This window comes from Myotis nattereri, assembly GCF_964212035.1.
Source record: "Myotis nattereri genome assembly, chromosome: 4".
Taxonomy (NCBI): domain Eukaryota; kingdom Metazoa; phylum Chordata; class Mammalia; order Chiroptera; family Vespertilionidae; genus Myotis; species Myotis nattereri.
Genome location: NC_138079.1, coordinates 24,787,919 through 24,814,866, shown reverse-complemented (window position 1 = coordinate 24,814,866; position 26,948 = coordinate 24,787,919). Strand labels below are relative to the sequence as shown.

The 26,948-nt window shown below is 44.3% G+C and overlaps 1 protein-coding gene across 1 annotated transcript in view; it reads right to left on the bottom strand.

The window, feature by feature from the left end:
• PDZD2 (PDZ domain containing 2) overlaps positions 1-26,948 on the bottom strand; it is a 327,492-nt gene that overhangs the window by 187,873 nt on the left and 112,671 nt on the right. Inside the window, exon 2 of the mRNA XM_081088887.1 lies at positions 23,266-24,093. Within this exon, the coding sequence (XP_080945013.1) occupies positions 23,266-23,741 (476 nt within the window). The 5' untranslated portion in view covers positions 23,742-24,093. The remainder of the gene's footprint in view (positions 1-23,265; positions 24,094-26,948) is intronic.

Genomic DNA, 26,948 nt, shown 5'->3' with positions numbered 1-26,948 from the left:
GTTTTTCCCCTGTGCCATGATAAAATGCTAACCATCAGTTTTAGCAATCACTGAGAGGTAAAAGGAGCTACTTTGTGTAACTGTCCCTAGATGAATTCTTCATTCTTGGTCAGCAAGGCAGGGTTCCTGAGGCTAAAAGACAACCTTTTAAAAACTTTAAATAGAGAGAAGCTCATCATGGAGAAGAAAGGTGGAGAAGATAGTTGAGGGATATTAATATGCAATGGTCTCACATGATAACAATCAAATCAGTGATGCCCACACATCAGTGACCAGCATTCTCCTGCATTGCCCTTGCATTGTGCAAATTAGAAGGAGTCAAGCATAGAAATACTCTGAAATAGCCCTAACCGGTTTGGCTCAGTGGATAGAGCGTCGGCCTGCGGACTGAAGGGTCCCAGGTTTGATTCTGGTCAAGGGCATGTACCTTGGTTGCGGACACATCCCCAGTAGGGGGTGTTCAGGATACAGCTGACGAATGTTTCTCCCTCATTGATGTTTTTGACTCTCTATCTCTCTCCCTTCCTCTCTGTAAGAAATCAATAAAATATATTAAAAAAATAGAAAAAAAAAAGAAATACTCTTAATTGTCTTGCTCTAGATCATAACATATGGAGTGTTCTTTGTCTCAAAGAGAGTTTGAGTTCACCTGCCTGGGCTATTACAGTTATGAAATACCAGCTGACATTTCTGAAAAGCAAATATTCTGAAGAGTTCTAGTTTGTTCCCTTTTGACCACTCCTTACTTACAGCAACTAGTAACAGAATGTAATGAATCTCTTAAAGATATATTTCCCAATCACAAAACTTTCTTTTTCTCCACAAGCTGAGGCCACCCACCACCTTTTACATTTTGAATACCAAAATGAAAAAAATCACCACAGATAAGGACCACAAAATGTTCTGGGGACCAGAAAGATATGCACAAAGATGTCACCATTAAGCCACATCTATCTGGTGTTATTCCTCAGCTGAGGCTATTTTTTCATTGATTTTTAGAGAGAGTGGAAAGGAGGGGGGAGTGACAGGGAGGGAGAAACATTGATGTGAGAGAAACATTCTCTCTTTTGAAAAAAAATTTTTTTTATTAATTTCAGAGAGAAGGGAGAGAGAGATAGAAACATCAATGATGAGAGAGAATCATCAATCGGCTGCCTCCTGCATGCCCCGTACTGGGGATCATGCCCGCAATCTGGGCGTGTGCTCTGACTGGGAATCAAACTGACCTCCTAGTTTATAGGTTGACACTCAACCACTGGCCGGGCATGCACTATTTTACTCACATTCACAAAGAAAAGAAGAGATGTGAAAAAACATGTATGTACATATATTGGTTTGGATTCTGGAAAATTTGCCCGCTGTTCTCTTTTAAAGCACTCTTGTATTCTACTATGATGAAAACTTCCTTATAAAGACAGAATTGCTTTTAATCATTTTTATGAGTTATTTCAAGTCCTTTATCTTTGTTCAACCTTTTCTCTCCGCTCACAGGTTTTCTCACCCCTTGGTTATTCTTTATACCATTAAATTCAACCACATTGACCCCTTTCCACTTCCCAAGCAATTACTCTTAAATGTTCTTAACACTGTGACTTCGTACATCTTGTTTCAATCCCCATCATAACATCTCCTTTTCCACTGGCTGATGATCCATGACAACGAAAAACACTAAAAGGGAGCTGGTCCCCACACCTCATAAATTGTCCCAAGGAAGGTCTTCATCCCCCTTGCTTTCCCACTGGGGCAATTCCTCAAGAGGAGCCACTTTGGATATAAATATTGAGTCTGAATTATCTGGAAAAACCTTGGTCAGGAAAAGCAAAGAAATCTGCATGAATAGATAATGCTTCTTTCTCTCAAAGGCCTCTGAGAAACTCCCTCAATCTGTACAAATCATAATGTTTGGATATCGTGCAAAAGTCCCACCTCGTTTTATCCTGAAGAGATTCCAGCTTTCTACGTTTATGCTGACGATCAAGTGTGTCTGCATGTCTTGAAAAAAGGGATAGAGGAGAATTATAGCCAATCCTCCAGGGCCTGGTTTAGTGATGGGAGAATGGTTGTGATGACAGAAGAATTTTGGGACGCAGGAGGAGTGAGACAGAAATAAGTGGGTGCCCTAGATAGGTTAATTAATTTAAAAAGTTAACAATTAAAAACAATAAATCTAACAAGTAAAATAAAGAAAAAATGATATTAGATTAAATGTATAAAGGGAGTGGTTTGGGGGTAAATTTGAATAATTATAGTCAAACAGAGAGTTGGAAAAAATCATGATGGAAACTAGACAGTCAAATTATCTTGTAATAATTAATAACACTTTATTTTGATTGAGGTGTGTTAATAACTGGAAAGGTATGAAGGAGGGTTCTTTGGTACTAGTAAAATTCTGTTGCTTGATTTAGGTTATAGTTAATATAAAAATTCACTAGCTGAACACTTATGATTTGTTCCTTTTTCTTTATGTATGTACATTTTTAACCCTCACCTGAGTATGTTTTTATTGATTTTTAGAGAGAGAGAGAGAGAGAGAGAGAGAGAGATCATTGGTTGTCTCCTGTACACACTCTGACCAGGGATCAAATCCTCCACCTCCATCTGTCCATCTGTGCCCTGATCAGAATCCATCCCAAAACTTTCTAGTATACAGGACAATACTCCAACCAACAGAGCCACCTAGCCAGGGCATATGTATGTTATTCTTTTTTAAAAAAATATGTATTTTATTGTTTTTTTACAGAGAGGAAGGGAGAGGAATAGAGAGTTATAAACATCGATGAGAGAGAAACATCGATCAGCTGCCTCCTGCACACCCCCAACTGGGGATGTGCCCACAACCAAGGTACATGCCCTTGACCGGAATCGAACCTGGGACCTTGCAGTCCGCAGGCTGACACTCTATCCACTGAGCCAAACTGGTTATGGCTGTATGATATACTTTTTAAAAAGTTTATTGGAAGGGCACTAAATCTGGAATGATAGAATGAGGACTTCCAAAAATCCATTCCATCATAAAAGCAACAAGAACACTGGAAAAAAATGACCAAAAGCAACTTTTTCAGAACTCTGGAAATTAACTAAAGGCTTGAAGTAGTCTAAAAAGCACTTATTCAAGAAAAATGGGGAGGGTTGGGTGGTGGTAAGAGATTAACCAAAGGACTTGTATGCATGCATATAAGCATAACCAATGGACACAAGACACTGGGGGGGGGGGTGGGTAGGGATGGCTGGGGGAAGGTCAAGGGGGAAAATAAAGGAGACAAATGTACTACTCTTTGTAATATTTTAAGCAATAAAAAAAAATGACCGGAGTTTGGTGTTAACTTACACTATTACTATCCATGTCTCCCCAGCTCCACATGGCCTTGAAAACCAACAGCCTCACAACTAAACAAGCAGCCTAGCTGTCACTGGGTCCAAACAAGTTTGGAGGTTCTCAAAAACCCTACTCCCAGAGAACTCAGTTGTCCTGTCTGGTAGCTTTCTGAAAAGTTCCATTTTCAGGACTTATCTTTGTCTGATTTGATTCAGTGCTGACTCTGCAGGAACAGCCCAATCCCTATGTAATTTGTTGAAAACAATCAGTGACAACTGTTTAACATCTCTAGCTACCTGAGACAATATTTGCAAATCATATATTCAATAAGGGACTTGTATTTAGAATATATAAAGAACTTTTACAACAACAACAAAAGGAACTGACATAATCTTAAAATGTGTAACACATCTAAGTAGACATTTTCCAAAGATACGCAAGTAGCCTAAAGCACATGAAAAGATGCTCAACATCATTGGTCATCAGGACATGCAAATCAAAACCAGAATGAAATACGTCACATCTACTGGATGGCTGTAATAATAAATAAAGATAATAAGTGTTGGTGAGAATGTAGAGAAATTAGAATCTTCATAAACTGGGGTGGGAAAGTAAAATGATACAGCCCTTTTGGAACATAGTTTGGCAGTTCCTCAAAAAGTTATGTATAGGAGAAACTAAGATGGCGGCATAGATAAACACCGGGAAATAGTCGCCCCACACAACAATTGAAAATTAGCCCAAAGGACGGAGCAAACATCGTCCAAAACAACAGGAAGGCTGGCTGAGTGTAATTTCTACAACTAGAAGAAAAGAAAAGCATGCTGAGAGCCAGAGGAGCTGCGGAGGCTGAGTGCAGAGGTACGGCGGCGGCTCGCGCGCGCGGAAAGGGGGTGGCACCTGAGGACGCAGCTGTCTTTTTGAATCACAAGCTCCCGACTGCTCTGATCTCCGGTTCTGGGAAGTCTCTGGGGACTTAGGACTCATACGGGGAGAGGCGGCTCTCTCAGGCGACAGTGGGCGAACGTGAGGGCCGCTTTCCCTCAGAGGTGCTTGCAGCCGTTACCGGGACACTGAGACGCGCGACTCCGGGCGCGGAGAATCAGCCATTGCTTCTTTCTCCGCCCTTTGACTCCCTGAGACCACGCCCCACCCGGGCTGCGGCAGAGGCTTTTGCATGTGAATGCCCCAGAACTTTACAACCTGATAATTACCTAACTGCAGCCGGGCCAGCCAGACCCGGAACTTCCAAGAGAAGGCCCAAGGCCCCGCAGCGGCTTGCATTGCTTCACAGCTGAGCCTCTTCGTAGTTCCTGCTGTGTGGCCTCAGGCAGGGGCTGAATTAGCACCTCCTTAGATCCAGGAGCCACTGTACCCAGTGGTCAGAGGGGGTCCATTCTCCCACTTCAGACACAGCTGCTTCCCACAGCCAATTGGCCTGGAGGTCAATTCTTCCCAGTGATCCTACAACAACTGAGGCACCAAGAGTGCACCAAGAGTGTCCACCCCAGGTAACTGGGGAGGCTGAGCCACTGGGCCCTACAGGACACCTGGCGCGCAGGCCACTCTATCAACACAGGGAAGCAGCCAAAATGCGGAGACAAAGAAACAGGTCACAATTGGCAGAAACGGAGGAGGCCAGACGACTGGATATAGAGTTCAAGGCCACGTTTATAAGGTTTGTCAAGAATTTTATGGAAACCGCCGATAAATTTAATGAATCCCTCAAGGAGTATGGTGAGACCATGGAGGTCATGAAAAAGGACCAATTAGAAATTATGCATACACTGACTGAAATAAAGAATACTTTACAGAGCTCCAACAGCAGACAAGAGGATCCCAAGAATCAAGTCAAAGATTTGAAATGCAAAGAAACAAAAAATACCCAACCGAAAAAGAAAAAAGAAAAGAGATTCAAAAAATATGAAGATAGTGTAAGGAACCTCTGGGACAACTTCAAGCGTACCAACATCAGAATTATAGGGGTACCAGAAGGAGAGAGAGGGCAAGATATTGAAAACCTTTTTGAAGAAATAATGACAGAAAACTTCCCCCACCTGGTGAAAGAAATGGACTTACAAGTCCAGGAAGCGCAGAGAACCCCAAACAAAAGGAATCCAAAGAGGACCACACCAAGACACATCATAATTAAAATGCCAAGAGCAAAAGATAAAGAGAGAATCTAAAAGCAGCAAGAGAAAGACAGTCAGTTACCTACAAGGGAGTACCCATCCGACTGTCAGCTGATTTCTCAACAGAAACCATGCAGGCCAGAAGAGAGTGGCAAGAAATATTCAAAGAGATGAATAGCAAGAACCTGCAACCAAGATTACTTTATCCAGCAAAGCTATCATTCAGAATGGAAGGTCAGATAAAGAGCTTCACGGATAAGAAAAAGCTAAAGGAGTTCATCACCACCAAACCAGCATTATATGAAATGCTGAAAGGTATTCTTTAAGAAGAGGAAGAAGAAAAAGGAACTCTTACCATTTGCCACAGCATGGATGGAACTGGAGAGCGGATAAATACCACAAGATCTCACTTATTTGTGGAATATAATGAACAACATAAACTGATGAACAAGGACTGATCCAGAGACGGAGAGGCATTGATTGGACTGTCGGGCCTTGGAGGGAAGGTAGGGGAGGGTGGGGGCAAGGGGGAAAGATCAACCAAAGGACTTATATGCAAGCATATAGGCCTAACCAATGGACACGGACAACGGGGGGGTGAGGGGGTGAGCGGGGAGAGGGGGGGTAGAGGGTACACATATGTAATATCTTAATCAATAAAAAATATTAAAAAAAAGAAAAAAAAAGTTATGTATAGAGTTACCATATGACCATCCGTTCTATTCCTAGGCCTACACCCAAGAGAACTGAAAACATATGTCCACACAAAACCTTGTACACCAATGTTCACATTGCTTGTATTAGTAAAAATGTGAAGCCCTAGGGTTTGGCTCAGTGGATAGAGCGTCAGCCTGCGGACTGAAAGATTCCGGGTTTGATTCCGGTGGTCAAGGCATATACCCAGGTTGTGGGCTTGATCCCCAGTAGGGGGCATGCAGGAGGCAGCCGATCAATGATTCTCTCTAATCGTTGATATTTCTATCTTTCTCTCCCTCACCTTTTCTCTCTGAAATCAATAAAATATATTTTTTTAAAAAAGTGAAAATGACCCAAATGTCTATCAAATGATGGATGGTTAAACAAATGTGGTATATCCATATTATGGAATACTATTTGGCAATTTCTGAAACATGCTACAACATAGGTAAACACTGAAAGCATTATGCTAAGTAAAAGAAGCCAGTCCTAAAAACCTTCATATTGAAATGTCTAGAATGGTCCGATCTCTCTAGTCAGAAAGTAGCTTAGTGGTTGCCAGGGGCTAGGAGAGGGGCAAATGGGGAATGACTGGTGATGGGTATGGGGCTTCTTTCTGGAAGGATGGCCAGGATGGAAGCTGATAGAATTATTCCTGTACACTCCTTACCAGGGAATAGTATGCTGTCTACTTAGGGCAAAGGTGTTCTCTATTGGGACAGACATTCTATTTGTGATATGGTTATGAACTGACAGAGCAGCCTAGCAAAAAGAACTCAGGTCTTGGAGGCAAGTAAACCTGGCCTCAATTCCAGGCTCTGTTCCTTTGCAGGTGTGATTACCTGATCTTTCTCAGCCTAAATTTCCTCATCTCTAAATGGACATAATTTGTACCTTTTACATCATAAGGTTATTGTAAGAATTAACTGAGAAAGGTATGTAATGCACATGGTTCACATGGATGTTTGGTAAGTAATCTAATTGATCACATCTAATCCATAGGTTTTTCAAATATCTTGTAAAAATATGTAGATGGGCCAGTAGTTGTTTTCAGACCTCTCAGAAGGCCCTGACAAAGTCTGAAACCTCATTCCTACCCTCCCAACTTGGCAGCACTGGGCTGGCTAGAGAAAAGCAATAACTCCTCCCCCTTCCACAGCTCCCACTCCCTAGCAGCCACCAGCCTGACTGGAAACATAATTACCTGGAGTAACAGGTATGAGACAGGAAATACCCCACTGCGAGGAGAGAAGAGGAAAACAAGTAATTTATACCCATGTCAACCAAACACATTTCCCCCTAACAGTGCCACATTTAATTGTTTTTCCAATTTAAAAGGAGTGCATGCTCATAAGAAAGTAAATTGTGCCCAAGTACAAAAAGTAGAGAAGGGCTGGCAGAATTTGAACTGGTTCCCATCCCAATGAGCTGTATCCTCATTAAAAGAGGGTAAAAGTAAAAAGCTTTCATTTTGTTTGACATCTGCAGAAGAAACAAGTTACCACGCTAGAGAGTAATCTACAATTGCTGGGGAAATTTGTGATTAAGACATAATTTATGTAAAGCAATCAGCATAGTGGCTAGAACACTGTTTATTTCAAACATCCTTTTCGTAACACCTCTCTCCCTGCAGTGTGCACTAGTGTGGAATCAACTTAACTGAAGAGTGCCCTCCAGAGGTCACTGGGAATTCAATTGTGCCGACAGTTGAAAGTCGAAAAAGACCAGAGACACACAATTTAATTTTCTTTTACGTGACGTGAGTCAGCATTCAAATTTGGTGTCCTAGGATCAGTAGGACCTCACTGATTTGCCACCCACCAGCAGCCTTTGGCCAGCACTTACTTGTTTTTAAAATATATATATATTTTTATTGATTTCAGAAAGGAAGGGGGGGTGGGGGAGAGAGAGAGAGAGAAACATCAATGAGACAATCACTGATTAGCTGCCTCCTGCACTCCCACTAGTGATCAAGCCCGCAACCCGGGCATGTACCCTTGATTAGAATCGAAACTGGAACCCTTCAGTCCGCAGGCTGAGACTCAATCCACTGAGCCAAACCAGTCAGGGCTGGCCAGAATGGATTTGTTTGCAAGGGATACTTTACGAGGACATGGAGATCTCAAGGAAACAAGCCCGGTTAGGTGCCGTGGGAACTAGGGCTGGGAACTATGGGCCCCCGAGCCCCTGAAAGCTGTTGTCCAGTCCCTCTGTCTCTTGGGACAGTCTCTCAGCCCTGCTCCTCCCTGCGTGTCCTCTCTGTGTTCCTAACGGGACCAGCTTCCTCTTGCTGCCTGCCCTCTGTAACTTCAGGCATGTGGCTCTGGCTCTCTGGACATGGTTCCCGACCTTTCAGCTCATCTCAAGCAGCTCCGCAGCCTGGTCTCTCGCTGGCCTGATTCCAAATTCCCAGGAGACAAAACTGATTACCAGTCAAGTCCACTGGCTGGATTTAGTTTATCCATCCCTGGTGGATGGCCGGTGGGTGGAGGTAGAGATGTGTGGGAGTGTGTGAGTGTAGAGGGAGGGAGCTAGGGTCAGGGTCACATGGTACAAATTTAGCACATATAGAACATACAGAACTGCGGGAAGCACGTCAAAGAGTCTGTTTTATTAACAGCAATATTTATAGTTTGCCATGTGCTAGAGAGTTTTATAACCATCATTTCATTTAATCCTCATAGCCCGATTATCATGTCTCACCTTCAGAAATAACTAAGTGCTAATAACAATGGTTGTGTTTCTTCCAGGAATTAATCTGATGCATTTTATTCCCATTTTAAAAATGAGGGAACCAAGATTTAGAGAGGCTGAGCCAAGATTTAAACCTGCCTGTTAACCATCAACCCCTCCCCGACCCAGCGCAGTCCCTGGGGCAAGGTAGACAATGGTGAGGCAGAAGAAACACCAGATTTGGTCTTATTTTCAGGGAGTTTATAATCAGATCACAGGAGACAAGACTTCCTGTGAAATGACTAGTAAGTGACAGGAGAAGGACTACTGTACTAAACTGTATTAGTTTTCTGCTGCTGTGTAACAGGTGGCCACCAGTGTAGAGGCTCTGGAGCATTTAGTCGCTCACAGTTCTGTAGGTCAGATGTACAGCACACCAGGCAGGGCTCACTGCTTAGTGTTTCTTAAGACTGACATCAAGCCTGGCTGGTGTGGCTCAGTGGTTGAGCATCAACTTATGAACCAGATCACAGTTGGATTCCCGGTCAGGGCACATGCCCGGGTTTTGGGCTGGTACTCAACAGGGGGCTTGCCAGAGGCAGTTGATCAATGATTCTCTCTCTTCATTGATGTTTTGATCTCTCTCTACCTCTCCCTCATATCTGAAATCAATAAAAATACATTTAAAAAAAAAAGATTGATATCAAGGTGTTGGCTGGGGCTGGCGGATCTCTTCAAAGCTCACTAGTTGTTGTCAGAGTTCAGTTCTTTGCTGTCTTAGGGCCGAGCTTCCCATTTTCCTGCCAGATGTCAACTAGAGATGGCTCTCAACTCCTGGGGGTGGCAGCTTTCCATCACCAGTTCACAGTGTGGTGTCTGCTTTCCTCCAGGCCAGCTGACTGCCCCTTCTGCTACCAGCCAGAGAAAACAACACTGCCTTTAAAGGGCTCATGTGGTCAGGCCAGGCCCACCCAGACAATCTCCCTTTCTTAAAGTCAACTGTGTCTGATGACATAGCCTGAAACTGGGGGAAATTTGACAAGTTCACAGTCCTGGGGTTATGAGGACCTATACAAGGTGGGAATCCTGCTCACCACACCCATGGAAATAGATGACGTGTGTGTGTGTAGGTCAGAGCTGTTTTCAGGAGGGAGAGAAGAAAAGATTTCATGGAAAGGGATTTGAACTGGGCCTTGAAGGATGGACCACACCAGAGAAGACAGTGTTCCCCTGCGATCGCCTCAGAAACTCAACTCCAGGACTCAAGATAATTTGGAAAATTAATGGGTAAGAATTTCAAATAATATTAGAAGAAATTTCAGCGCTGACATGGAGGAGGGAGCTAGTATGATGAGAAGTTACAACATGATCAAAATACTGGTGAGGCACATAAAAATAGACAGAAGAACAAAAATAGAACACCCCGAGATAGAAATGTATGTATGTGTGTATGTATGTATCACAATAAAGCAAGCCTCAAAAATTAATTAAGGAAAATTAGTTATTAACAAATGGTGTTTGGATAATTACATAGCAACTTAGTGGGATGAAAGCTAAGAGGGTGAAAATGGGGGACATCTGTAATACTGTCAGCAATACAAAAATTTAGTTATATATTATCCACTATACTACATCAAAGTAAATGCCAGCTACATTAAAATGTTTGATTTATATAGATCAATTTAAAATATAGTCATGGAAATTGGTAGAAAAGTGTTTTTAGGTATGAGAAGATGCCCATCAGTTGGTGACCAATTAAATAAATCATGTTAGAATCCTTGGTGTGCTAAAAAGAATGAGGAAAGTAAAATATTTTTCTGATTTGAAACAGCCTCTAAGATAGGTTCTTAAGTTATTTTTAAAGTTAAGATGCATAATAGTGTGAATAGTGTGTTCCCATCTGTGTAAAAGAGAAATTACACATAGAACTTGATAATGCGTAGAGAATCCTTGGAAAGATACCCCTAAACTAGTAGCAGATTGGGGCCCTGCAGTGCAGTTGGTGGTAGTGACTAGAGAATGGGGTCTGAATTGAGGAGACATATCAGTCACTGTCCTTCTTTCATATTCAGATGCTTTGCCACATGCATGCATTACTTTCCAATGAAAATAATTGTTAAGAAAGGTAGCCTAAGATATACATATTGCAGATGAACAAAGATGAGATGAAATTAAACCTGTTGCATTAGTATAGTGGTTTGCATGGTCATAGATTAGATCTTAACATAGAAAAATTAAATTGGGAATTAGTGTAGAACTGCAAGCCATTCTTTCTTTTAAAATGCTATTTTCAGTGTTGTTGTAGGGTTGCCACTGAAATAAATTAAGATTAGTGTGCGGGTTGGGCCTGGGTGCCTGCGGAATAAACGAATAGCTTTATAAAATGTTGCTCTGGAATAAATAAGTGGAAGAATAATGAGCCAAGGAGCGCTCACTAAATGATCCAGGGAGCAGGCAGCTAGTGACAGGAGTGAGAGGAGGGAGCCAATGTGTGTGTTTGGTAGGACGGCCGGGCAGGACACTCCACGGTGGGAACTCAGGGGCCACCTGGAAAACCCGTGAGGAGCAACCGAAAGAGCTTAGGAAGACGGTTCAGCTAGCAGAGCCCAAGGACACCAGCCCTCTGGAGAGCCCGTGGCGGGCACAGGGTTGATGAGAAACATCTAGACCAGGGGTGGGCAAACTTTTTGACTCGGGGGCCACAATGGGTTCTTAAACTGGACCGGAGGGCCGGAACAAAAGCATGGATGGAGTGTTTGTGTGAACTAATATAAATTCAAAGTAAACATCATTACATAAAAGGGTACGGTCTTTTTTTTTTTTTTAGTTTTATTCATTTCAAATGGGCAGGATTCGGCCCGCGGGCCGTAGTTTGCCCACGGCTGGTCTAGACACACAGAACCTCAGGTGAGACATTTCTTTAGGGAGATAAGGCTAATCTCTGTACCTATTGATGACTACTCTAAAAATGTTAATTTCTCATTCCTCTTAGTAAAAAAAAAAAAGTGAGCGAGCATCTCCATTATATGTACATTTATCTAATGCCTGCATGCATCGTTGCACTATACATTATAAAACATATGAAAAAGGTATGTAAAATAGCTATACTTAACCTGAAGTGCTTTAATAAAAAATAATATTCAGTGAACATTATTTTTAGGAAAAGCTATGTTGTTAAATATACATCACGGTTTTTAAAAACTTGGTTTACCTGGTAAGACTTTGGGATGTAATACCACATAAGTATAATTTAAAGTTCAAAATAAATGGATGTTGGTCTTAAGGGCTGCCATAGCTAAAGACATCTCACAAGGATAGGTGGGTCCAAATGGAAGAAGCATGTCAGTGGCAGCATTCAAGCAACCATAATACATATTTATTTTCCAACTCCATCCACCCCTTGCGCAAGGTTTTGGTTGAAATTTTGTGTTAACTTTCAACTTGGTTGAGTTTTTCTAGAGAAGGCATTGAAATGTACTGTCTTTTAAAAGTGATTTTTAACATAAAAATTCTCAAAAATTCTTTGGAAGATTTAAAAATTGGAAAATTTTGTCCTCAAGGTTCCAAATATTACTGAGAAACTTTTTGTTGGCAAACAGCATATTTGTACAAAAAAAAAAAGTCATATACATATAGGAACATTTCCAAAAGTCTGTTTTGAAAATGCTCTTTCCATAGCACGAGTTCCTTTCAAATAGTAATTACGTTCTTATTTGTTGTTACGTCATCTTTACCTGGGAGACACAGGTTATGTATATTGTGTTTTTCTTGATGACCTCCAGAAAGCAGGTCGCTGAAAATCACTGGTTTTCATACACAAGGTGGACAAAGGAAACACTTCTCTTTCAGTAGAAGGAAAAAGTGCACTCACCCTCTAAGGTCGATTCCTCTGGTAAGTGCTGGGCTTCAAGATAAACATCAGACCTCCAAACAGTAAAATATTTTCATGATCATGTCCCATCTTATTACATAGTAAAAATTCTACTAATTTTTTTAATCCTTACCTGAGGGTGTGTTTATTGATTTTAGAGAGAGAGGAAAGGGCAGAGGAAGAGAAACATTGATGACAGAAACATTGATAGGTTCCTTCCTGTACACATCCCGACCAGGGATCAAACCTGAAACCTAGGTATGTGCCCTGACTGGGGAATCAAACATGAAACCTTTCAGTGTACAGGACGATGCTCCAATCAACTGAGTCACCTGCCCAGGGCTCTACTAATTGTAAAGGCCTTATTTTTATAAAATTAACCATACTGATGACATTCTTTAGTATTTTTGGCATTTCTGTCTTTAATTTCTTTGCTGTATTATCTTTCATTGGCCAATACGGTCAATCAATTTCATGTTTGGACTACTTCTGTAAGCTACTCTGAATTCATTTTTATTCTCGTCAAAGCAGCTGTTATCTTGTATAATTTTCCCCTAAAGCATTATTTTAAGTAGCCACGTCACTGACTTTTGAAATTATATCTGTTCTGATATCTCTTTCCTTTAGTGACTCACAAATAGGTAGTTGTTTGGTTGCATTATTGAAACAGAATTAAGCAGTGGCCCTGGCTGATAGGAAGTTGTTCTGTAAGGTTTGCTATGAACTAATGACTTAGTAATCAAATTGGGTAGTACTTTGTGAATTATGTGGATTTTAAAAGTGTTTTTTTTTATTATGCATCGTATTAAATCTACCACCGTATTACTGGAAATTGAGACTTTATGTAATTTTTATATGTTGTAATATTTCTTTAAATAAATCATTCCTATAAATAAATAAAAAATCCTCAGCCTGGCCAGCCAGCGTGGCCCAGTGGTTGAGCATTGACTTATGAACCAGGAAGTCACAGTTTTATTCCTGGTCAGAGCACATGCCTAGGTAGGGGGCTCAATCTCCAGTGTGGGGCATGCAGGAGGAGCCAATCAATGATTCTCTTCTCTCTCATCATTGATGTTTCTATCTCTCTCTCCCTCTCTGAAATTAAAAAAAAAAAAAAAGTCCTCAGTGAACGTCATCCACAGGTCCTGGGACTTGAAGCAAAACGATGTGTAACAAAACCAATTTAACCAGAGGCTAATGGATGTAACAGGAGGTAAGTTGCTCTGGCATCTCATCCATGTTACAATGAAATGACTTTGAAGGAAACAGCATTGTTCAAGGACCTGCTGTACGCTTATTTGGAACATGTGAGGAGCAGCAGTACTTTCCTCCAATTTCCTAGCAAACCTCCCACACTGCATGCTGTTTCTTTAAAATTCCAACAATGTTTCTATGCATCTTCTAGCAGAATTTGCCGACAAAATTGGGCATTTTATTTTGTAGCTATAGTTTTCCATGCTTCATTTTAGCTGTTTTCACCACAGCAGGAAGAATGAGTGATTTCCTAATGGGATAAATTTTTTGCCTTAAGCAATTAAGTAAAAAAATTTCCAAATAGGTTCTTAAATATTCAGTTTAGTAAAATTCTGGCCTAAATTTAGTACTGCATAATTTTAAACATTTGCCAAACATTTACAACTATTTGTATTCATGTTCCAAAAGGTTAGATTTTATTTTATTTTTTAATTGATTGATTTTAGAGAGAGAGAGGAAGTGGGGAGAGAAACATTGCTGTTCCACCTTTATATACATTCATAGGTTGACTCTGTATGTGCCCTGACCCAGAATCAAACCCAAAACCTTGGCATATCTAGGTTTATGGTAAGGGTTTTCTTTAATGATAGAGGCTGGAAATATTTCACATAGTCTCTTCATAGCTTCAAACTTTGTTTTGTCTGATTTCTTTTCAATCTGAAAAGATTGTCATCATCTTACCTCATAATATGGCTGAGCACATACCAGTAGTAACAAAAGGGTAAACTCAGCCATTTTCTTAAGGTTTGCTTATCTATAATAATAAAAGTGTAATATGCTAATTAGACCGGTTGTCCTCCCGGACCTTCCAGACGAAGCCGGGCTGTGAGGGAAGCCCAGGTCCCAGGTGCCAGAGGGAAGCTGGTGCCGATAGCCGGGGGAAGAAAGGCTTACTCCTGTACAAATTTCATGCATCGGGCCTCTAATTACATATATAATAATGAATTATATACTATTATAATTAACTATCACCAAATAAAAAAATAAAGTTATTCAGGGAATAAAAAAAGAATTGATATATTATTTTATTAATAATACTGTAGGGCCAGTGCACAAATTCGTGCATGGGTGGGGTCCGGCCAACCCTCCCCAATCGGGGCCGAGGGGAGGGGCCGTGGGTGGTTGGCTGGCTGGTCCCGCCCCTGATCTGGGGGGGAGCCGATCGGGGGAAGGGGCCGCAGGCGGTTGGCTGGTCGACCCCGCCCTCAAACAGGAGGGGGACCAATCCGGGGCAGGGCCGACTGGGAGGAGGGGCCGCAGGAGGTTGGCCAGCCAGCCCTGTCCCCTGGTCGAACTCCCGGTTGAACTCCTGGTCGAGAGGACAATTTGCATATTAGCCTTTTACTATTAACTAGAGACCCGGCGCACAAAATTTGTATATAGGCAGGGTCCCTAGGCCTGGCCTGCTATCAGAGCCAATCTTCCCTGGCTGCTGGCAGCTGGCAGCTGGCCCTGCCTCCCCCCACTGTTGTTGCCGGTCACCCTCTGTGTGTGGGACGACCAGCGGGGCAATCAGGGCCCCGGCACCACCTGCGTCCACTGCCATCCACCCTCGGTTCCTGGTTCCCCACCGGCCGATCAGAGCCTGGGCCTGCGGGCTGGGGGCAGCTCCTGTGCTGAGCATCTGCCCCCTGGTGGTCAGTGCCAACTAATTGTTCCACTGTCCAATTTGAATTTTATGCTTTTATATGTATAGGCAATATATTAATTATATACTATATTATGACTATAAATATACTATATAACAATATATAACAATTCACATATTATAAACACATAATATAATAACATATAATCTATATATATAAAACGCTAATACGTAAAAAGGCCAAAACGGCAGAACTGAACAACCTAACAACCAGTCGCTATGATATGTGCTGACCACCAGGGGGCGCACGCGGAACATGGCTGGCATCAGCAGCAAGTGGCAGAGCAGAGAACATGGCAGGCATTGGCTGTGGCAGGATGGTGGAGATGAATGGGGGTGCCAGACCAAGGCGGGGCGCTGATCGTTGTCATTGGGGTGAGCCTCTGGTGGTTACTGAAAATTCTTTGCTCCGATGTGCCACAGTCCTGCCCAGCACTCGCACCTGCTGCTGACACCAGCCCTGCTCCCACCTGCTGCTGGCACCAGCCCCGCTCCCACCTGCTGCTGGCACCAGAGCTGCCACTCACACCTGCTGCCAGTGCCTGGCACTGGCCCCAATTGCCCCTTAGGGCTTTTTCACCTCTCCCTGCTCCTGAGGGGCGATGGAGGCCAGCAGCTGCCTCTCGCACCCGCTGCTGGTGATGTACCCACTCGCACCTGTTGCTGGCACCAGAACCACTGCTCTCACCCACTGCCAGCGCCGGCGCCGGCCCCGCTCGCACCCACTGTGGGTGCCCAGCACTGGTCACGATCACCCCTGAGGGCTTCTCCACCTTCCCCTGCTCCTGAGGGGTGATCAGGGCAGCAGCTGCTGCTTGCACCTGTTGACAGTGCCAGCCCCAATCTCTCTGAGCCACCAGTGGGTGCAAGCGGGGCTGGCACTGTCAGCACATGGAGCAGTGCGGCGGGAGCAGGGCTGCCGGCAGACAGGGGACCGGGGGCCACAGCGGGAGGGGCTGGGTGGAGGCACGGAGCATGGGTCAAGACACACCCCTGACCACCGCAGGCTCGTGGCCCACAGTTCCTTTCAAGGTGCACGAATTCGTGCATTGGGCCCCTAGTTAATATATAATTAATACTATTAATGCAATAATATATTGATCCTCTTTTATTCCCCTCAAGGATTTTAGTTTATCTGTCCCTCTGGTAAAGATCAATTTAGTTAAAATGAAAGAATTTAATCCATAAACCTACTTCACTGAGTAAGGCTACATGAAATAAGTAAAAAACAAATGAACCAGTGAGGGGCCTTGGTGGGTCGCCCCTTCTTCCTGAAAGACACGTCACATACCACACAGGGCATGGGGCACTCTGACATACAGAGTAAGGACACCAGTGTTGATCCATAACTAAAATATTAGTCAAGCTATCCAGCCGGTGTGGCTCAGTGGTTGAGTGTCAGCCCATGAACCAAGAGGTCACTGGTTAGATTCACTGGTTGCAGGCTCAATCTCCAGTAGAGGGCGAGCAGGAGGCAGCCCACCAATGCTTCTTTCTCATCAACTTTTCTATCTACCTCTCTCCTTCCCTCTCTAAAATAAATAAAAACATATTAAAAATATTAGTCAAACTCAATTTCCTAATTTTTTTTTTAAGATTAAAAAATGTCTTGGATGCTAATAATTTTCCCCCCTTACCTTCTGTATCTTTTTGGGCTTCCTACCTGGACAATGAACTTTCTAGAGCAGCAATTTTTAATACAAATGTAACAGGAATTTTTTAAACATGCAATACCTGACTGCATAGTCAGGGGCACTGACCTCTTTTCCCTTAGATTGTCAAATAAAAAAAATGACAACAGCCAACACAATAGCCATCCAGTGTGAATAAATCAAAATTATACCTATTTTTTGTCAGATCAGCAAATACTACAATATATTTTTTGGTGAGCTGCAGAATTTTAGCAATTGGTTTATGTGTGCCATGAGATGGAAAAGGTTGAAAATCACTGTTCTAGAGCATGAACCATTTCCTTTGGCTGCCACTTAAGTCCTCCCTGCCCATTCTGCTGGGTCAGACGAGGACTTCACAGGAATGGAGATCTGGACGAATAAAATCCTCGAGTCAGGGAAAATCCTCAAGACGTGCCATGCAGCTGGACAGAGACCTGTACTTCATGGAGCTTGAATTGTTAAAAAGGACACCACTTCCCTTTGCCCTGTAATAGCTCAGGCCTCCTTCAGGGATATTTGTGAAAATATATCTGTGATCCCCAAATCAAAAAGTTTCTTAATAAACCCCAGCCCACTGAAATGGAATAGCCTTCAAGTCCAGCTTAAAGGGCTGAGCAAACACATTTCAGCTATGGAAATAGCACAGCCCTCCATCTCCGTTCTAGCCCCCAAAAAAGCAATGGCTAAATTAAGTCCAAACGACATTGTAAGCGATAGAGTTATCCTTTCTGTGGTGAGGAAGGAGCCCTGAATAAGGTAACTGTGGGATGAGTCAGCTACTAGACCACCGCTGACCACTCTGCACCCAGGTTTCTGTGGCTAAGAGATACAAAAAACCCAGACATTCACATTTTTGAGTGTTGCTCTGTACATTTCTACATTGCTAAACCCTGTCATCCAAAAAAGCCACTAGTAGTCACACCTCCATTTCCATTTTATATATAGTGTTGCTGAAACTCACACCCTCAAAATCTTTGGAGGAGAATCATATTTCAAAGAAGAGTCCCATGAAGGAATCTAAATATAACTCTTTAAAACCCATTGTAAATTGCACGAGAGATATACACACGTATACATACTTCTGTCCTGAAAATAACAGATTTTATGTCCCTCTAGGAAGAGGCAACAACCCTTGGTCAAATACCAAAAGACAGAAATTCAAGTATTTTAACCTCTGTGCTTGGCCAACCAGTTCATTGGGGACAGCTGGGCCAGGCAGTGTGGTTATCTGCCTCTGCTTCAGAAGACAGATGGAGTGAGGGCTTGGAACTCAATGGCCTTTTGGGAAAGAAAAACTCAAAAGTCATTTGAGGGCATCTGGTCCTCAAAACAAGAAAGGAAAAATGCTTAGCACTTAATTTAACACCTGGACATAAAAAAATTGAAATACAAATCAAGATTCCTGAAAATGGTCCAGGGGTGCCCCCAGAGAGAAGGGTATGAAGTCAGGCCCATAACGCTATAATCACATTAAGATGCTTTAATCTTTCTTCTTTTAATGGTTTACAATTACAATTCCCAAAAGCAGTGAGAAAAGTTTCAAAGCGAGTGTCTGAAGTGGGATGTTTGGGTTTTGCATCTATCAAGGCTGGTCAGTCACCAGCGGTGGCTCTGGTGGGAGGACCGGAGGTGAGGCAGGTCACTGGGATGAAATTAAAGAGCATCTATGGATGGACCTCTACAACCTCAACCCTGTTTAAATCCTGGAAAGTGGCTCTTGTCATGTAATCTCTTCCCTCATAGGACGAGTGGACCTTGAGGAGCCACTCTGGAAGTGGCTCTGGACATTGCTTGCAGGCTGGTACTGATGGTGTGCCAAAGTGGTCAAGTTTCTGAAAGAATGCACCCATTGGCCAGCAAAGGGTTTGCTATTGCTCGGCTACTCACACTTTTTTTTTTTTTTTTTTTAGAGAGAGAGAATGGAAGGTAGGGGAGAGACACAGAGAGAGAAACATTGATGTGAGAGAGAAACCTTGATTGGTTGCCTCCCGCATGTGCTCCAACCAGGGCCGGGGATCGGGCCTGCAAACGAGGTACATGCCTTGACTGGGAATCAGACCAGAGACCCTTCAGTCCTCAGGTCAATGCTCTATCCACTGAGGCAAACTGTCTAGGGCAACTCACACTTTCTTAAGGCCTTCTGATTCCAGAGGCCTGAGTTGGACTGGGGCAGTTGGAACTTCCCTCCACCATCACGAAGATCTTAGCCTGGTGGGTTTACCAGACTAACCACTCCTCTCTCTATAGGGGACCTGAAGGCTGTGAGCGTCAGGGGAGGATGCCCTTGCGGGGAACCGGGATGGGGCACCTCCTGAGGCCATCATGAGGACACCAGGCGCCCAGAGGGGGGGGGGGTGCCTGAGTGGCTTCCTGCTCAGGGATGGCTCAGGTGTTGCCATTCTATGAGACCTCTGAGGGCCGAAACCGTCATCCTAACAGCACAGTTGAGAAACCCATACAGCCTAATGGGAGATAAACTTGACTCAAGCTCCCAGCACTTTCCTAAACTGTGCTCTGCTTCAACCACAAGAGGGCAGATGTGGGTGGAAGATCCTCTGAAGAGCTGAGGAGAGAGCAAGCTCCCTCTGTCCATGCCAGGGGCCATCGGTTCATGTTTAGCTGCTATTAGATAAACTCTTGTCGAGGAGAAACGTTCTAGATGTCATCACCATCCATTTAGAGACTGGCTATAAAAAAATATGTATAGAACATGTAGAAAATCTTGATTTTCTATTTATTTTCACTGTCAACCGTAAGTTAAGAAAACATACAAACTATCCTAATGTCATTGGTTACGGTTTGCAGTGTTGAAGAGAAAGTTTTAAAATTTGAGTCAGAGGCTCTGAATTCTAGTCCCCCCTCTGTTCTTAAGAAAGATAACTGAACCCGGGAAACCACCTGCTGGAACCTCCGTTTCCTCCTCAGGACAATGAGAAAACAGGACTGGGATGAACTCTGGGATGCCACCCAGAAACGAAGACATGAAATGAACTCGCAGTGGGGAGAGCAGGCTGAGCAGCATGCAGTGGGCACATGTGTAAGGTCTGCACGCTTCATTTGCACAGCACCCTTGGGGAATGGGCTGTTCCACATGACGAGTTTTCCAGATAATTGAATTTCAAATGCTAAAACTGGTTTTCCTTTAACCTTTTGTAATGGAAATCCTCCTAAAGTGTATTACATGCTTCTCTGGCCTCTTAAACATCAGTTAACTTTTCCTGACTGATCTCCAGGCCATCATGACGACCACTTCTTACTACAACTACATGCAGATGACTGGAAATGGGGTAGCCCTTTCACAGCGACAGCAAGACCTCCCCCTGAAGAGAGCGCCGGTGCCTTTGGGCATGTGCAGGTAGGCAGGGCCCTCCTGCTAAATGGCCCCAGAGACCATATTAAAAAGCTATAATTGGCAATCCTTCCTTTCTTCCATCTCCTACCTCACCACCTGCAGTCATTTCTCCAAGTAACACCTTCTAGCAGCTTCTTGACACTGGGTTTTAAGTCTGCTATAACCTAGACAGAACTCAAGGTTGCTATGGGTAACCGGGGCCTGAGCTTGTAACAACCCTAAATTTAATTTTACACACAATTTAAAGCCAGTGGGTACTGTGCTGAAGATTGCCTCTGGCCAGGGCTGATCTTCAGCTAGTCCACCCAGTATGCAATGCTTCTAGACCAGTTGGCCAATCACCCTGAGCCCCCAGGCCCTCCAGGCAGCCCAGAAACCAGTTCTTGCATGTGCTGACATTCTTTCCAATTGGCTAGTTACCCACGCCATACTGGTTGCTCAATATTGGAACATCAGCCTGGTTTCTGGGTTGAAGATTATTCTCTCCTGCTCAGTGAATTGCCAGGGTTGGAAGCTTTTCTCTGTCCCTCAAACTCAAAGGCCTTTTCTCCGTTACATTGCCAACCAGGTTGGGTGTTAAAACCTTTGCCTGGCTGGTGTGGCTCAGTGGTTGAGCATCAACCCATGAACCAGGAGGTCACGGTTTGATTCCAGGCCAGGGCACATGCCCGGATTGCGAGCTCGATCCCCAGTGGGGGACATGCAGGAAGCAGCCAATCAATGATTCTCTCTCATCATTGATGTTTCTCTCACTCTCTTTCTGGAATCAATAAAAACATGTATATATATTTTTGCATATAACATATATTTTTAAAAAGCTACCTTTGATTGAAAACCTACCATGTGCCAGATGCCTAGTCAGTACATTATATAAGTCACCTTACCTCATCCACTAAAGGACCCTGTTGGGGAATAGCATCAGCCTCCGTAGCTGAGAAACCTGCCCCTCACACGGCCAGTAAGTGGGTCTGGGAGCCAGGTCCACCCCTCTGAGGCATGCACTTTGCACTGCCCTCGGCCCGAGTTTATGAACGCACAAGCAAGTCCAGTCAAGGGTCACATCCTGAAAAATATATTTTAAGTGAAACATGGGCCCTCTTACTTTTCAGAAAAGGCTACTTGTTTTTCGTGTGTGGGTTGTTTTAATTAATTCCACATTTTGTTACCAATTTGGAACACTCTGTCCTCTGGGAACAGAGCGGGTGTACTTATAGAAAGCTAGCTGAGGGAGGGAGGGACTAGGCTATAAAGTGTTTGTAGGATCTAATTTAAAAAAGCCTTCCCGGTTCTCCCTGCACCAAACAAAAGTAAACAGAGCATTCTAGAAAGGCCAATCTTCCCCAGGGTAGGGGTGATAGACTCTCAAACAAAAACTTTGCTCTGTGTGTTACCAGCTATGCCTGCAAAACGGAGCATGTGCTATCAAACATAACTAAGATCCCTCCCCCTTCCCAAAAGTTCTCTGTAAATTCACTCCAGCGCGATGCAGTTCCCACTCGAAAAATGAGGGGCTCTCAGAGCTACTGGCGGACCTGGAAGCAAACTGCAGACCTCAGGAGTCTCAGCCAGTGACAAGGCAGCAATGGCATCGTCTGTGACTTGGGGGCAGGCACAGATTTAACTTTGGAGCAGGCTCTGGGGTACAGAAGGATGCCAAACCCATGGCTATGAATGCTGTTGTCTCCCCTGGGAAGAATTTTTCAAATTGACCCTAAGCTAATTTTTAAAATAAACAAACCATGACCTCATCTGCCACATTTTGCACCTGCTCCTCCCACAGCTCACACACACACACACACACACACACACACACACACAATTTTCAATGTTCTCTTCCAAAAACATTCACAGGGCTCTAGTTTCCAGAGTAACTCTTATGGGGGGCGGGGGGAAACTGACGGAAAAACTGACTAGCCATAGGTGACAGGGTCAAACATCGGGTGTATTAGTTCCCTAGGGCTGCCATAAAAAAGCTCCACAAACTGAGTGGTTTAAGCCACAGAAATGTATTGTCTCACCATTCTGGAAGCGAAAAGTCCAAGATCAAGGTGTTGGTGGAGCCACGCTTCCTCTGGGGGGACAGGGAATGATATACTCCGGGCCCTGATCCCAGCTTCCGAGGGTTCCTCAGCTTGTGGCAGCGTAACTCCCATCTTCACACATCTTCTCCTGTGAGCAGGTCTTTGCCCTTTTTATAAGGACACTGTCCTACTGGATTAGGGGCCCATCCTACTACCACCTGGCCTCATGTTAAGTAATTAAACCTGCAATGGCCTTCGTTCCAAGTAAGGCCATGTGCGGAGGTACCAGGGATTAGGATTTCTTCATAAAAGTTTGGGGGCGACACAGCTCAACCTATAACATCATCTAAGATAGTTCTGAACTCAAAATCGAACTCAAGAGAAGGATCAGAATGAATTGCCCAACGGATCAACTTATATTATGATCGTACGTAACAGTGTGGGTGATTTCTCATGTTGGCAGGATGGGTGGGAAGTTGGTGTGTTGACCCCTGAAATCTGTTAATTGCAAGGGTGAATGGAGGAGAACCGTTGGCTGATGCGGGCTAGCTCCTGCTCACCACATCTCAGGACAACACTTACTAAGGTAGGTGCACACATGTAGCGTTGAAGGAAACCCGGCCACTTACCTGGCCCCACTGACATCAACTCCGACCATCAGCTGCCCATTCAGGGAGAGGATCTCATCGCGCAGTCGGACCTTCCCACTCTTCCCTGCCGGGCTGTTCTTCCTCAGCTCCGTCACCCAGATGCAGCCCACGTCCAGCACGGGGCCCTGGTGGGTCTTCCTCTTCTTGCCCCCCCTGCGCTTTTCTCCATAGTCCCCGAAAACAGGGATGTTCCCGAAACTGAGGCCCACCGTCTCCGCGTCCCCCAGCTCCTTGGTGAGGTACACGGTACAGATCTCCATCCCCGGGGGGCTGCGGTCAGGGGGGACGGCGCTCTCATCCACGGCGAAGTTCAGCTGGATGTACTCGCGCAGCTTCTGGATGGCCGCCTGGCACAGCCGCTGCTCCGGCCCCGCCCCGCCCTCCCGCAGGCTGTTCTCCAGCCACCGGCAGAGCAGGGGCAGGTGCAGCACCGCGTTGTCCTGGGTGATGGGCATGGCGCTCACTCCCAGACACCAGCATCATGAGAGGACCTGCTCCTGGGGGCCGGACCCCGCGGGGCCCCATGTCCCTTGGGGACCCTGGCTGTCATCGGCTGTGTTCATGTTCAGGCTGGCAGACGAGGCGGGGTGCCTGCTCAAGACGGGGCTGTTTGCCGTGGCAAGAGGAGGACGGGACACACACCGACAATGGGACGATCTTTGCAGCGGGAGTGCTCAGCGAGGGACAGAAGGAAGCCTCCGACAGGTCTTCGCTTGGTTCCTATCACTGCAGGGCCCGTGCAAATGGCCCAGAAATGGGATAGCCCTTCATCAGCAACAGCATGGCCTCCGCCGGATTCATTCACACCTGGAAGAGGAAAAAACAAAAAATTCCTTCCAGTCACAACAGTGAGCCTTCTCACACAGAACACAGGGCCTCTTGTATGACTGAAGGCAATGTTTGCTTTCCGAGCCAGAAGCCTTAATGCCGCTCCCCATCCCCCAGCTCGGCTCCCTCCGTGCAGTATACACAGACACACAGATAGACAGACAGACAGACAGACAGACACACAAGCACACACACCCCCTTCCCTCAGACCGACACCTCTGGAACACTGGCTTTCTCCAGGAAGTTTCCCTGACCAGCGGGGAAATGAGATGACTTTTGCCAGGACAACCCCCATCAAGCTCACATCTAACAGAAGGCTGTGTGACAAGACATAGAAGATCGCAGAGGGGTTCTGGAAACATTTAAGACCTTACATTCCTAGGAAGCTGAAATCTATCTCCATTTGCCTTGATCTATCCAACAGCATACACAGGGAGGCTCTCCATTCCAGAACTATGTTCTTAGAATGCTACCGAGAGGAGCAATAACAATCAACCGCACAGAGAGACTCTAGGACAGCACCAGTCCTGAGCTCAGCCACTGACTCCACCTTCATCACGTAGGTCCACAGGACATCCTGTCCCTTGGCATCCTACAGCTCTTAGTCTCCTTGCTTCTTTTCCATTGGAAAGCTGTTAATACCAACCTACCCAAAAGCCTTCTCCTCCAGAGAAATGTTTCCCCATGCTTCTGGGTGAGAGGACTCAGCCCTTCCCTGGCTGGCCCTTGAATGCGGGTCTTAGTGCCATGATGCGCTCACCAGCCTGCAGGGCTGGCTGCAGCAGAGGGCTGGGCTGTCCTGTCCCCACTGTGAATCCTGCACAGTGCAGGGCACATCACTGCTCCTCCCCACCCACCTCGCCCCGAAGAAAGGTTAATTGAATTTCATCACCAATCCTTCTTCTCCACCAAAGAAAATTTTCACCTTCATCCCCTGTAAATGCAGAAAAATGACCCCTTTCACTCTCTTCTCTGAACCTCACTTTCGCCCGGAGAAAGTCAATATAAACTGTGCCATCAAAGATGGAAAACATTCTTCACCTTCTCAGGAAATGATTTAACAAGAAATAATAATAAATGGGAGAGGTGTCAGAAGCCATGTCAATAATAAATAACCTTATTACTCAGTAACCATAAAGAAATGTCTCGTTGATTTCCCAGAGAACTCGAGGGCCAGCTATTAATGGGTTCCAAGTAAATTAAAAGTTTAGCAAATATCATCTACATAAGCACATGCCTACTAAAAAAGAAATGCAAAAATAAAATAAAAGATAATCCATAAATACACAAAAATGGAATGTTCCCTTTGGCCAAAATAAGTAACACCTCTCACTGAACAGTCATGCCACACAGACATATTAAGATCCTATGAATAAGTCAGAATATTTTCCATCAGGCCTAGCAACCTTTCTAAGTCTTTTTTTCCTCATCTGGAAAATGAGAAAGTTAAGCTAAGTGATCTCTAAGGTCTCTCAAACGCCACAGAGAGATTCTCAAATGCAGTGACCGTGTCGTTTTCAACAACAGACTCCCTACCCCGGCACAGTGCCTGTCACCTTGCAGACTCTTGATGACTTCAAACAATTTTTTAAAGATCCTTTACATTCAAATTTTAATGGTCTATCATTCAAGGTGTTAGTCTCAGATCCAATAGTTCCATACACATGAAAACAGTGTAAATATCTTGGGCAAGATACTCTTTAAGTAAATCTGATTGAAGAAAACCGAACTGAAGAGTAATCGAGAATGTTTTCTTCCTGATGTCAACTTGTATGCACTCAATCCATATTTATTGAACATCAATTAAGAAGCAGGCCTTGATCTTGGCACTAGGAATATACTGTCAACAAGGCAAATTCGTTGCCCTGAAAGAATTCATAGGCTAGTGGGGAGATGCATAAAGAAATGGAAACTAGCATGTAATAAGTCTATGGCAACCCTTTTAATAGAATCGACAGACGTGCACTCCTACAGCCATGTTCATGTAATCAGCCCCCAGCCCTGGGGTGGGGCCAGAACTGGGCATCTCATGCAGGTGGAATAGAGTATCTGCTCTGAGAACTGAGCCCCAGGGCCTAGAGAACAAGGATCTAGCCAGGGGTGGGCAAACTTTTTGACTCGAGGGCCACAATGGGTTCTCAAACTGGACCGGAGGGCCGGAACAAAAGCATGGATGGAGTGTTTGTGTGAACTAATATACATTCAAAGTAAACATCATTACATAAAAGGGTACGGTCTTTTTTTTCAATAGTTTTATTCATTTCAAACGGGCCGGATCTGGCCCGCGGGCCGTAGTTTACCCACGGCTGACTAGTCTCAAGTGTGTGTGAGAACTAAAACTTGTGAACTAGGGATTGTGGATGGCAGTATCCTACCTGCTGTGTTACTTGAGTAGCAAAAGGGCCATCTTGCCAAGAAATAAAATTGACCAGTAGAAGGCAAAGGTGCAAGGCTAGGGAAAGAGGGCGCTCTGGTTCCCCGCAGCCATCCTGGTCTTAGCTGCAGCCATCCTGGATGGGGGATGCAGTGCTGACCCTCAATCTGAAAGACTGTATCAATCCTTGCAATAAATTTTTAAAAGTTAACTACTTAAAAGAAAGAAAAATGGTAAAGAAAAACTGAACTAAAAAAACAACAACCCATACCTTTTAATGAAAATGAACACTACGTTTAGTGTTCTATAATTTGAAACTCAAAAGTTGTCAAATGACACATTGGAGGAGCAAAGCTAATTGGCTTAGCTTGGAGCAGTTGTCCATCTGTCGTCCAGCCAGTTATGGCCAAGGGGATGGAGTCATGAGTTTCCCATATGGTGCCAGAAGCCCACCCTCTGG